We start from the raw sequence: 13,216 nt of genomic DNA on the forward strand, positions 1-13,216 counted from the left end.
TAATGAGTCTTGTGTTCTTATGTTATTTAATTACATAATAATCATTTATATAACAATTATAATGAAAATGTTATAATATAGAACTGTTATATATATTATTATCTATATAACAGTTATCTTAAGTATGACTTTATCAGGAAATACCTTATTTCATGCTTACTTTGAAATCTGCAAAATAGCAAACTGAGTATACCTCTATTTTTTAAATCGTTAAATAGACTATCTGAAACAATTTCTTCACACTTCATCTATTGATATGATTTTTAACATGAATTTGATCAGGCGGCCCAGACTGTAGCCCTGCCCTGCCACAGCAATCTACAGATAACCAGGGAAACCAGATGAAGGCAGCAAACTCGGTTCTGTAATTTTATGTATATCTGCCTTGTTTTGCAGGGCTCTATACGGTTGCTATAGATACTCTTTTATGGTTGATAGAGGGATATTAAGTCTTCAGAAAGAGATCAGTTATACAGGCAGTCTACCATGTAATTTGTTTTATTTTGTTCCCAGAGAGAGGTGAGAAAACCCCTTCTATATAAAGCCTGTGCTGTCTGTGTAAAATAAAGAAATCTAAGGAAAGGCTTAAGAAACCAAAGATTTCTATACTTTCAAAGTTCAAAGTTTCAGACTACAAAGACCTGCTGAATTTACTGAGACGTGAATTTATTGTGGCTGTATCTTGCCTTTTATGCCAAACTAGTGTTTCACCTGTGCAAAGCTAGTTATTAAATGGTTTCAAACCACACCATTGAGAGCACTACTGTATATGTCGGCAAGAGAATTTTCAAATCAAGCTACAAATGCTTTGCCAAGTTACAATAATGTAGTACTTTCAACCATCCATTTTCTAACAGCTTCTTCCCATTCCGGGTTGTGATGGATGCTCTATGTTGTCAAACAACAGGCTCAAGGCAGGGTACACCCTGCAATGGACACCGGTGCATTGGAACATACTCAGAGACACTGACACCAACTACTTATGCTTAGTGGCAATTTTCCCAGAAGCCAATTTAACCTACCAGTATATCTTTAGCCTGTGGGAGGAAACTGGGGCACCCAGAGCAAATACACATGAACATGGGGAGAATATACCAGCTCCAAGGTATCCACCTTCAAATTATCCTACAGGCTGCAAAGGAACAAGTAATAGGTTTAGTCCATGCTGAAAAAAAGAAGAAAGAGAACACAACATTTCGGCCGTGGAGCCTTCATCAGGTGTGAAGCCACCTGAAGAAGCCACCTGAAGAAGGCTCCACGGCCGAAATGTTGTGTTCTCTTTCTTCTTTTTTTCAGCATGGAATAAACCTATTACTTGTTCCTTTGCAGCCTACGCATGCTGACGCAGCTCCCCACCTGAACTATTATCCTACAGGCTGTCCACAGATGGCACCACAAGTCCAGAACACAGCCCAGGGCCCCAGAGGAGCCACCCTCTTGTGCTACATTTTCCAAGTAAAATTATTTTAAAAATTATCTATGAAAGATACTGTAGAGTCCCAAATTACAGGAAGGGGGCATTCAAGCAAATAGTCATGTGTGGTTTGAAAATTGGTTAATAAGACTTTAGTGCTCAAACGGAAAAAGACAGTGGGAAATTATATTATAACAGGGTGTTACACAGAAACTCATGCACTTTAAAGCATTTATAGGTGCATATGTATTTCATTTCATGGAATATATTAATTTTTATTACAGATTTTTAATGGAGTTTATTTAATGAAAGTTCGGGAGGGATGACAACAACCACTTTCAATCATTCCCAGCCACCAGTAATTAGCAATCCCTCCCTTCGTCCTTCCTCCAACAAACGCTATAAATACCAAACGCGATGTCCCTCTTCCTCGCGTCCGACTTTTGCATCCCACCTCCACCCCAAGTCCACCTCTGCAGCTGCCCCTTGGTTACCTGGCCTCGTCCTGTGGCCAGGAGGTTGGCCCTCAGCCAAGCGGGTTAAGTCAAATATTCGCTCCACTACAGTTCATTACGATTTGATCTTGGGCATTGTCCTTCCTCGTGAATTCCATTTTAACAAAAGTTGTTCCTTTTTCACACATACACAGTACTGTCATTAATTAATTGCTTACACTTATATAGTGCTTTTCTGGACACTCCACTCAAAGCGCTTTACAGGTAATGGGGACTCCCCTCCACCACCACCAGTGTGGCTTTCTGTAGCTTTCTCTGTACTATGTTGTATTTCCTTCTTGGTCCAGAGCATTAATAACTGCCATCAACCTCCTGCTACAACAGTTTTTTATTCCATGTAAAAGTGTCATGGATTATTTCAGTGATTTTTTTTTCGCCTGTGACAACAGTGAACAGTGAAGTCACATAAGACAAAACGAAACATTGTGAGAGATAGGAAATAATTCATCCTACTGTATGTGCTAATCTTTCTCCCTTTGGTAATCACGTCAAAAATCTGACAGAGCTGGCTGATAAGGCACTTGAAGTGTCTATTCCAAAATGTAATAAAATAATAAATGAATTCATCAGTTCCTTTTGGATTTGTTTAAATGCAGGAAACGAAGTCGCAGAGAGACCCGTCACTCTTTTGTTTGTCTCCTTCTGTAGTTTACAATATTTCTTTTTAATTTGTGCTCATTATTAATTGATGACTCCAGAACATCTTGCATCGGTCTGGTCGTCCCTAGTTAATTGCCTGATGGAACAGTTTGGTTCATGAAGCTGAAAAAAATCTATTTCACTGCAGAGCTGGATGACATTTCCTGGAGAAATGCAGGGGGAGGGTATGACAAGATACTGTATGTCATGTCTTTAACCAGAAGTCTGGAAGGAGGTCAAATTCCTACAAATTAACCTCTCTCCTGTTGAGCACCACTTCTTCACCATTGAAGCAGCTCCCTGGCTCATTCCTCTTGAAGGCGGGGGTATTATGTGAGGTTAAATCCAAAAAAACTTTTACTACTTTTCACACTTTCAATAAATTTTCGCTCTAGGGCACATTGATTAGGATTCGGCTGAACTCCTAAAGTTCTATTCTCTTTGGTGTATCTAGGGAAGTTGGAATGTCTGGGGAGGGTGCATGAAGAAAGCTCAATATCTGTGACTGTTGTTTGGAGAAAAGATGTGTGCCTCAGGAGTATCCTATCCTGGTAGGCTAGGTGTGAACCACAGATCTCTCGATTGCAGGTTCCATCCAGACCTGAACTGAAGCCTTACTGCTTAAACCTGCCTCTGACTTTCAGGACACAAACAGCGTAAACAAACTCACTTTCTTTTCACAGCTCGGGTCCTTCTTCACACCCTTGATGAAGTCACTCCTCCCCTTCAGGTGCTCATCATACTCCTCTGGTGTCATATCCCCATCTTCTATGAGGACGTGAGGCATATGAGGCTCTGAAAATCCAGGCAAATGAGATCAGAGTTTCTAGGCCCTGGCTGTCCGGATTCCTGTGTCTCCTGTTTTCATTGCAGCTGTTTAACTGCTTAGTACCCTCATCCCTAGGCATCAGAAAAGGACTTTTGTAACTTGTTCAGTGTGGCTCACAAGTGTGCAAGTGTGTTCACTTGTTCAAACTTCTTAATGTTTTGTGCTCTTTAAACTCTTACTTTAGTAACATACAGTACATATACACATTACATGACATACTACTCCGCCACAAAAACTTAAGCTTTGCATTATGCAACTGTTGAGAGTCCAGTTTACTGGTCATTGAAACAATATACTGCACCTACAGTAAGTTAAGGAATTCTGAAACCCAGCAAATGGAAGAGGGTTAATGCTAATTTGTAGCACAGACAATTCAATCAGTACTTCAATAGATTCAGTAATTAAGAGTTCAGCTGGAACTAAAAAAAAACAGAAGACACAGTGTGTGCGCAAATCCTGTGATTTAGGCACGATTAATTAGACTGTTGTAAATCTCTTAATGGCCACCTCTAAATTCCTTTGCTTAAACCCTAAAAAAGATGAAACACAGATGTTTTATTTCTGAAAGAGTTTCTCCTGCATTGTCAGCTGTGGCATTACTTCAGCATTGTCTGTATTTTGGTATTCTCTCTTTGCATTTCGCTATCTGTCATGAAATGCAACATCAAGCTGTGAAATGACACAAATCAAGGAACTTGTTTCAGGGGGTAAATTCAAGTATAATTTCTAAATCTTTTGTTCAGCAATGTGGAATGTCCTACTGTTCAGTTGGCTAATTTAATTAAACCACATTAAGTTCAGAAATTCAGTACCATAGGCATTTCCTGCCTTTTATTTTTTTTCTGCCAGATTAAACTAGGTAGAATCCTTGGCAAACACCTCTTCTATTTTCAATGTGTTATATGTCAAGTTTCTTTAGCTCTGTCTCAGTTCAATTTCAATTTCACCTCACTAGAGGAACCCGGTTGGAAAGAAGAAGGTGTAATTACCATCCCACAGTATTTTTCCTGTAAGTTTTAACCTTTTTTTTAACTGAGGAGAACTTTCATTCAATCAATCCACAAGCATTCAAGGAGTATTGACATTATGCCATTTAATTACTTCTGAGCAGATGCTACTGATATAGAATACGGGCTGATGTTTTCACTTAAGTTTTCTATACAAATAAGAATCATCATATAATTTTTATCATTCTATATGCCCCTTTTTGTACACTATATGTTTGCATTCGACTTATTGAATCAGAAGTATTACACACATATAATAGTGCAGCAGAGCTCCCTGACAAAGCATGGAACTGCTCAGTGATCATAACCACAGTGAGAGCAGGACCATTGACCCTCAGAAATGAGTCATATTGAACTGACCCAAGGTTCAACTATTTGTGAAGGAGAAACTTTTACAAGATATTGATTGGTCTTTTGCTGAACCTGTGGTTTATATCTACAGTGATGTGCAGAACAGATCTGCCCTGAGGAAAGGCAATACTGGAGCTGAGGATTAAATTCTGTCTGCCTTAAAGAGGCAGCTTGCTTAGCTGTAGCAAAAAATAGGCAGGGACGCCATGCTAAGCTGCAAGACCTCATTGGCAAGACAAGACATCAGGGAAGTTCCAGAGGGATTCGGGGTGGAGTCAGGGAGTTTGGGTTTCTTGACGATAGCACACAAAGAACTGAACAAAAGGTTGACGTTCTGTTCTAAAAGTAGGTTGGAAATGTTAAGACTGATATTTCCTTGCGCTGCAGTAATTTGAGTTGACATATTCTACCCTTTAAAATAATAAAATATCAGTCAGCGAGATTTGAAAAAAAAATTGACTGGTCAATGCTTTGTTCTCTAATTCTCTGACACAATAATTTGCTTTGCATTCTTCATTTTCCTTACTGAAGTTCAATTTCCCTCGTTTGGAGCACAGATCTCCAGAAATCACACAATGTATTATCATGTATGCATTTTTTTTGTCTTTATCCAAGATGACTAATAGTTAATAATACAATTGTGTTATATATCAGATCTTTACTAGTTTACTGTACATGAACTAGCACAGAGAAATTCTTCAAAGTTGATATTTCTTACATATCCAGTGCTCCTATCTCACCTTATCTATATAAACATTATTTTGTGTAGGACTTTTGTCAGGCTGCTCAGGGCTTGGAATTGCACAGACTGTAGTGAGGTATGCCACAATGAAGTGAGATTACTATGCAGCTGAAAAGTACAGGATTGGGCACTGGCTGCTTTGAGCCATCTCAAGGCTGTAATCAAAAGAAGGTTCAATGTGACACCCGATGTTACACAGCTTGTGTATGGTCATAGGTTGCTATGCTGAAGGTATCATCCTATCCAATTACAGGGAATGAGTCGATGACCAGTTTATAAACCTGCTGCGGTCTACCACTGCCAGACAACCCCAGATTTGAGCCGACAACATTGCAGAAGTGTATTCCCACCATCTACACACTGACCCATGTTATCACTGCAATGTTTGTTTTTTTCCTTTGAAGCTCTTGTTCAAAAATTACAAAATTGCAACAATTGTGGCAACATAGGGTAACAAAGGAGAATGTCGATATAATACAAAAAGGAAAATGATGAAGACAGGAAAGCAAGAAAATGAGGGGGATAACAGATAAGTACATTAAGGTCAGATATAGAGAAAAGGAAAAAAACAAGTACCATAGCGTTGAAATCAGGATTATTTCCCATCCAAATTCAGATAAGTAATGAACGGCATCAAAATATCATGAAATGTCGATACTTGTCTTTTCATAGACATCATAGATTTCACGAATAAACACTGCCAAGTTATTAAAGAGAGTGAAGAAACCTACCGCTTGGGTAGATGATAATTTCAACAGGGTGATCGTAGGTGTATTTGTCAGCCAGGGTGACGACGATGTTGGTGGCAGAATGAGCTGAGGGGTCTGCGTCTGCCCGGATCGCATGAGTCGGACTCTCTACACCTGCACACAGGCAGAATCATCATCAACGCACCAGGGAAGGTTACAGCCACCATGACAGTCACCCATACATCCTGAAATCATATATTTTTGAACACCTAGTACAGGAGCACCAAGGAAGAGATCACTATTGTTCATTCCACTACTCACTGGAATCTCCTGCATCCAAGAAGTGGTCACTTTCTTCTTTCTCTATTTAGGACAACTTCAAGTTATCTTCTTCCCTGTATTCGTATACTTTTAGTTGTGTTACAAAATTACTATTATTCTATTTACTATGTTTCTGATTGTACTGACTAATACACCGTATTTAGCTGATAATATACTGAATGTTCACTAAGCCTTTAGCCTTTTAGGGATCCACTAGGGCCTTAGGTTATTCACAAAATTCCTAACCGAATAATATACTGGTTTCGATGTGTCAATGTCATAAATAGTTGCAACGGAGAAACATTATGGTGATACACATTTATAGACTTCAAGCGATGTTGTCAAAACATACTTTATAAGTTGTCAAAACCAAAATATAACATTGGCAGAATGCTACAATGCAATGCTAGTGATCATCTGATATTTTAGGATTCTGTAACATCTGCAATTTGTACAATAATTTTAACAAAACATCCTCCAATTAATTTCTTTTAAAGACCTATGTTTATATATTTTTAAATCATTTATATTTTGGATAAATCACATACAAAAACATGTCTGATTGTCTGTGGTAACCACACTGCACCCTCTGGGAACATTTTAAAATTCTAAAATGTTCATTTTTTATATTAGCCAGCCCACCACCATCGAGGACAAGCTGTAAATTGTAAATTGTTACATTTTGTGCCAGCTGGAAAGTCATGTTATTTATTTTTATTTTACTTCCCAAACCCTCTCACTGTATGGTTTCATAAAAATACCACATGCTCAATGTCTGGTATTTCACTGGAATCCATACTGGCGAAAGCAGCCGATTAAGAATCTGCATGAAAAGCGGTTCAGAAAGACTATATTAATTACACAAAAATGGGAAAACATATATCCATGCCTTGCATCAGTAAAAAAGCTCACATAGTTGTTATCAGCCTGATTGAAGGCAGACTGTAATGAGAGAAGGGTCCGGAGAATTACATGTTCAGCTTCAACAATCAGCAGATTAGCACAGAGAAACCAGAAAACCTAATGCACATCCATCTGATCCATCTGTGTGATTGTAGTTATACTACAGAGATTACAGAGCAAGAAATTTCAGGAAAAAATAATCAGCACATTATCATAATGACTTTAGACCATAAACTGTAGGAAAAGGATCTGATCATCCAGGGTTAACATGCGCCTCAGAGAACATCTGAGGTTATAATACACTGGGTAGTAGACTGTTTCTACTGAATGCTGATAGGACCTACATGTAGGTGGGCAGGACTAAAGACAATGTGTGTGGAGGCTTGCTGGTATGATGAATGTGGTTGTACCTAACATTGTATTGCATTTGCCACACTTGATGTGGGGATCCATTCATTCAAGAAAGCATTTGGAGTAACCCAACTATTCGGCGATACAGTGTTGAACTCCTTCAGCTAACAGGTTTTCATTCCACTAGTGTCAGCTCGTCTTCCAGAAAGATAATACCAAATACAAATCATGTTTATTTGGCAAGCAGTGGGTTTTATGTGAGCTTACTAAATTAGTGACTACTTTATATTGCTGGAGGAGGCTAAAGAATGAGAAAGCTGACAAATGTGTTCATTCTCCAAATAAAATTTATGGAATACAAATGTAGCATCAGCATCGCAATGAAGGAAAGCAATTTGGCATCTGGTAGCCAGACGGAATATATATTAATACACAACAGCTCTCCAAAGGAAGAGGCATTAGATTGAAACACCATCAGGGTCTGTACAATCTGATATGGGATCAGGCTCAATTTGCAATGGTACACTTTTCATTTTCTGCTGACCTGCTAAGAGACAGGGTCCTCTGATCTCCAGCTGAAAATTAAATTCATAATCAATGGAGTTGATTGGCTCTTCTTCCAGTAACCAAGCAAGACATAGCTGGCTGTTTACTGTACTCTGATCATGGGGACCCAGGGCACAATGATGTCTATCCTTGCTGGACAAGAGAAAGAAAGAAAAAGAAATAGCATTAGGTCATCACTGACACAAGAGGTGTCAGTGGTACAAAATGAGAAATGTGTTTATCCATACTGCTCCGTGGGGAAGGGCATTGTCAAATACTCAAGAGATTCAAGATAAAATTCTGCGATCAGAAAACAAAAATCATCCTAGACTTTACCTGTTTAAAAAACTCGGGGGTAGACTGTGGTCTTTGTCAGTACCATTGCTGCCTTGTTGCCTGATCACTCAGAAACTAAGCAAAATTGGCATACTGTAAGAGGTGCTTTTGCACCAGTAGATAATGCTCATCCCTCTGAACCAGGAGTTCCAAACCAGTGATCCATTATGGCATCAGGGGATGTTGTCATGTAGGAAGTGCCATGCTTTGGATGAAAGTTTAAACTGGAGTCCTGATTACTAAGTCATTAAAGTTCCCTTTCTGTTCCTAAAAGCCTCACTGATCATAAAAGCAAGAGAGCTAACCCCAAAGCTTTGACTAAACTCCACGTTTGTGCTTGGTCAGTCTAAAATTTAAAGTGCTATCTAAGTGCAACTTACAACTTATTGAAAATTCTAATATCAAGCTTTGTTTAAGCAGGGAACTGAGAAAGAGCAGAGGGGAGTGTATGGTAATAGAGAACAATTCCAAAACAGATATGAAAAACCCTGGTAGTGATGCAAAACTGCTATTGGAGAAAATTATTAAGCGTGTGAAAGAATGCACAAAATAGATATAGCAGTAATTGCTCACATGGGGAGTATTTATTTTTGAGGAACGTTTGTATTATAATGTTAGCAAAACTGATTTTTGACATATTTCCCCGAAGTCCCTGCCATTGGAGAATAGGTCGAATGCTGCCTTGCATATTAAAGATGCTTACTTTCTGGTCGGGTTCTGAGAGTGGCTGTGCTCTTCATTAATGGATTTCTGTACTTTCGGGGTGCAGACTGGGGGAGAGGTCACCCGGATCGCTCCACTGGGGAGGGCCATCAGCTCCGAGGACGTGCTCACAAGCACTGTCACTGTCTCCAATGGGGGAATGATACCCAGGTTAACAACTAACACTGTCCGCTCCAAGTCCTCATCCAGCATGATGTGTCCTAGTGTGGAGAAAGAAAGCACATGAGCAAGAGTGCCCTTCAGATTGAGTCATAGAATCCCTTGTTATAAAGGCTGCATGGAGACATAGAGCATGGTTAGTACTGCTGCCTCACAGCCCCACACTCCTAGGTTTGATTGCTGCTTGGGGTGTTTGTGTGGACATCATTTTTCTCTCCATTTCCTCTTCATTCTTCTCTCCATTTTTGCATGGCTGTCCTCCAAGAGCTCCCTGAATTTCCACCTCCCAGACCAGGTGGGCTCAAGGGCTTTTTGTCTATGGTGGTTTGATCCCAGTACAGGCAATAGAGGACTTACTGTATGCACAAATCGAACAAGATAAATTTAGTTCTAGCTTAAGTTCAGGAGGGGTGAAGGCAGTCGAACTAAATAAGCTCAGCAGCTGCAACTCACAACTAATCCTGACGTAATGGCCTCAGTGCACACGTATACTACACCTCACCCTCTCCTCTTCCTCGTTCATTTTCACATCCCTCCTCCACTCCATATCCACCTTTACAGCTATCCCCTTGGTCATGTTTTCTCTAAGCATTGGGGTCCTGGTCTTAGACTGCTTTCATTCCTCATGAATTATTATTGGCTGTATGGCCTCTTTTCATTTGTGGCTTTTTGGAAGTTCTGATACCATTAGAGAATGGTTACATTCCTTTGCTTTCCTGTGTTTTAACTACTCCAAAAAATCTGGAGTCTTGAAGTGGTTGTGCATAAGAAGGTGATTCTGTTGTGTGCAATGTTTTTACTTTTTTCCCTACAGCTAGGGTAAAGAAAAAAGAAAAAAAGTAACTTTTGTATCAGAAACGAACTCACGAGAGTAAAATCTCCTTCTTTAAATATTTTTTCTACAACTCTTTATCCAAGTTTCCCTACACTTAAGATGGACAGTTTGTCCAGTTTGTACCCAGACAGTCTAGTCTACATGTGCACATAAAATCCAGTTGTTCAGTTTCTTGACAGTACATGTATTTTGCATCCAAGCCCAGATAAAGAGTCTCTGCTCATTTAGAAACCGGTAGTGCCGGAACACAGCAGAACACAATGTAAAAGCAAGGAAAATTTAAGAAAAACCCCACCGAGAAATAATTGTGTGGAGAATCCATCTCCCCCCCACTCAAAGACATGACAAAATGTGAGGGGGACAACCTCCTTTCTTGCCAGTAAAATATTTGCAGTTTGCAAAAAGTGTTTTTATAATTCAAAAGGTTGCGACTATTTTAGCAGAAGACAGTTCAAGGAGAGATCTTGAGGTGACCTTCATCAAGCCATAGATCAATGAAAGCTAGAGATTAGGGTGATTCATGTATAAACGAACTAATGGAATATACAGTATGTCTTATATATAAATAGATCATACTTTATTAATCCCGTGGGGAAATGTATGTATATATGTATATATGTCATAGTGTATGTGTCAGTGTCATTGTAGTGTCTGCTCATAAAGTATTGCCATTAATATATTTCAGCTTTTCATGATCTTTTCAGCATGTACCGTATTTATAGCAAGCTTTACATTTGCCAGTGTATATCTTTACATTTAATTTCTGTATAGGAAGGGAGATCTTCAAGTGCATGATTAGAAAGTAAAATTAAATCTTCTTATTGACAGTAACTCATGGCAACTCTTGGCATGTCTCCTAAATCAAGTAATATAACTCTAGTGAAAGCTCCAGTCTTTACTCAGATTCAAGGGACACAAAGTCATTTGTGTGCCTTTTTATATAAAGCTTTTTTTTAAATATAATTTCTCCATCCTGTACCCAAGTCACAGTTTGTGGCATCATCACCTTTAAAACGTTACAATTCCTGTTGAAACAGTGGGTACCAAGCTTCAGAAACCCAGCTGTGCAGTGGGCAAACAGCAAGAAAACAGCAGAAGACAAAACAACAATCACAGGACACTGACTGTGGGCTCAGTGGGGAAACTCCCATGAGCACCTCTCCTGCTCTGCAGTTATAAAGGTTAATATTCCCTCCTGCAGACAACTAGGAGTTACATTTTTCATTTTTTCTATTTTCAGTGTAGTGTTAATCTTCTCATAATCTGTGGGAATTAAAGTTTCAGTCACTGTGTCTTGAACCTGTGCCCTCTAATCTAGAAATGAATCTTTTAAGACATTACCACTGCCGTTTTGGAACGTCCCATTGGCCACTGTACAGCAGTCGAAGTAGCAGTCATCAATTTTGGCTTTGTCTTTAATTTGCACCGTGACTATTCGACTGGATATCATGGCTTCGAAGCCCACCACTGTAGAGCATTCATCCAGCGGGTAGATGAAGAGACCTGAAAAACAGGAGAGGGAGTGGGCAAATCTGAAACTGTCTCGGGTCTTCCTAAACAACTATTTGACAGGTCAGAAGCTCTCAGTCCTGGAGTATGTTTAAATACTATTTATAGAAGGATGTGAAGAAACGTACTATTCTCGTTCACATGCTGTAATGGAAATGTACATATAGGGTGCCTAAATTTCTTAAAACCAAAACAGGACTATAAATATAAAACTATTTTACCATTGTCTTTGAAGGTGATGGGAAAAATTGATTTTTATAATTGTTTCTATGTGATTTATCTGTCAATTTTTGGTATAAAACTCCAAAACTACTCAATCAAAGCAAATTTGTTTCCTATCAGCTGCTAGAAATGTCCGTTTAATAAGATGCGGTGCCTATATCCGGAAAAGCCTGGATTGCAGGTGAACAGTCTTAGAGAGAATAAAAGGTTGAACAGGTTCCTTTCTTTACCAGCACGCTGATACTGGGACAAATGGAGAGTTATCTGAAAACCTTTGGCAGTAAATTGTAAATTGACATACAGTTGGAGAAAGATCCAGGAAGATTTCTAAGCATTTGAAGGAAATCTTCAATATCAGGAAATCCAAGACTCATGGTTATCGTAGTGCTCCCTCAGTCTTTCTCCAAGACAAGCAGAATAGTGAAGAGTAACTGCTGAGACTGACTGTAAGACTGACTGCTAATTAAATTGAAGTGGCTACCAGTAGGTCCTTTTACACCACAGATTTATTATTGGGTGGTTAAGGACTCTGGTCACGTGACACTTTGATGAAAATGTCACAATTTAATTTACTATAATATAATTGTCCTTGCTAGAGTTTAGATTTTGTATTTTTGGAATCCTGCACTACAAATTGAAATAATTAAGAACTCTGTTTCTTGCAGCTCCTCTTGTTTTTTCCTCATTCACCAAGACAAAACAAGTTTAACCTATTTTTAAAGGATCTACCTACCTGGATGTTTCAGAAGCTTCTAGAAAAGATCCCAGGGTACTGGCTTTAACTACATGGCTGGGCATCTCACTCCTTACACAAAGGGTGGTGGGAGTGTGGAACAATATACGCAGTCATGCTGTCGAAGCCAATTACCTGGTTTCGTTCAAGAAACGGCTGAAGAAGATCCTGGGATCAATTAGCTTCGAAACAAACAAACTACATGGCCTGAATGGCCCTTTGTCATTTATAACTTTGCTTATGTTCTTACATTACGAATTAAAGCTCCATGCTGCAACTACTGTAGGTGATGTTGAATAGCACAGACAGTTAGGAATAGCTTCCATAAGGGTGTTCTGATATGTTTCTATATAAAAGGGTTATCCCCTTAAGTTCCACACTGACCACCTCCC

The 13,216-nt window shown here is 39.1% G+C and overlaps 1 protein-coding gene across 2 annotated transcripts in view; it reads right to left on the minus strand.

The window, feature by feature from the left end:
* The window catches only part of vwa5b1 (von Willebrand factor A domain containing 5B1), an 86,206-nt gene that overhangs the window by 57,997 nt on the left and 14,993 nt on the right, over window positions 1-13,216 (minus strand). For both annotated transcript variants that reach the window (XM_088616952.1, XM_088616953.1), the window contains 5 exons: window positions 11,702-11,863; window positions 9,347-9,566; window positions 8,306-8,460; window positions 6,229-6,360; window positions 3,239-3,363 (listed from right to left, as the gene is read on the minus strand). In XM_088616952.1, the coding sequence (XP_088473078.1) occupies window positions 3,239-3,363; window positions 6,229-6,360; window positions 8,306-8,460; window positions 9,347-9,566; window positions 11,702-11,863 (794 nt within the window). The remainder of the gene's footprint in view (window positions 1-3,238; window positions 3,364-6,228; window positions 6,361-8,305; window positions 8,461-9,346; window positions 9,567-11,701; window positions 11,864-13,216) is intronic.

This window comes from Lepisosteus platostomus, chromosome 23 (genome assembly GCF_059453375.1).
Source record: "Lepisosteus platostomus isolate fLepPlt1 chromosome 23, fLepPlt1.hap1, whole genome shotgun sequence".
NCBI lineage: Eukaryota > Metazoa > Chordata > Actinopteri > Semionotiformes > Lepisosteidae > Lepisosteus > Lepisosteus platostomus.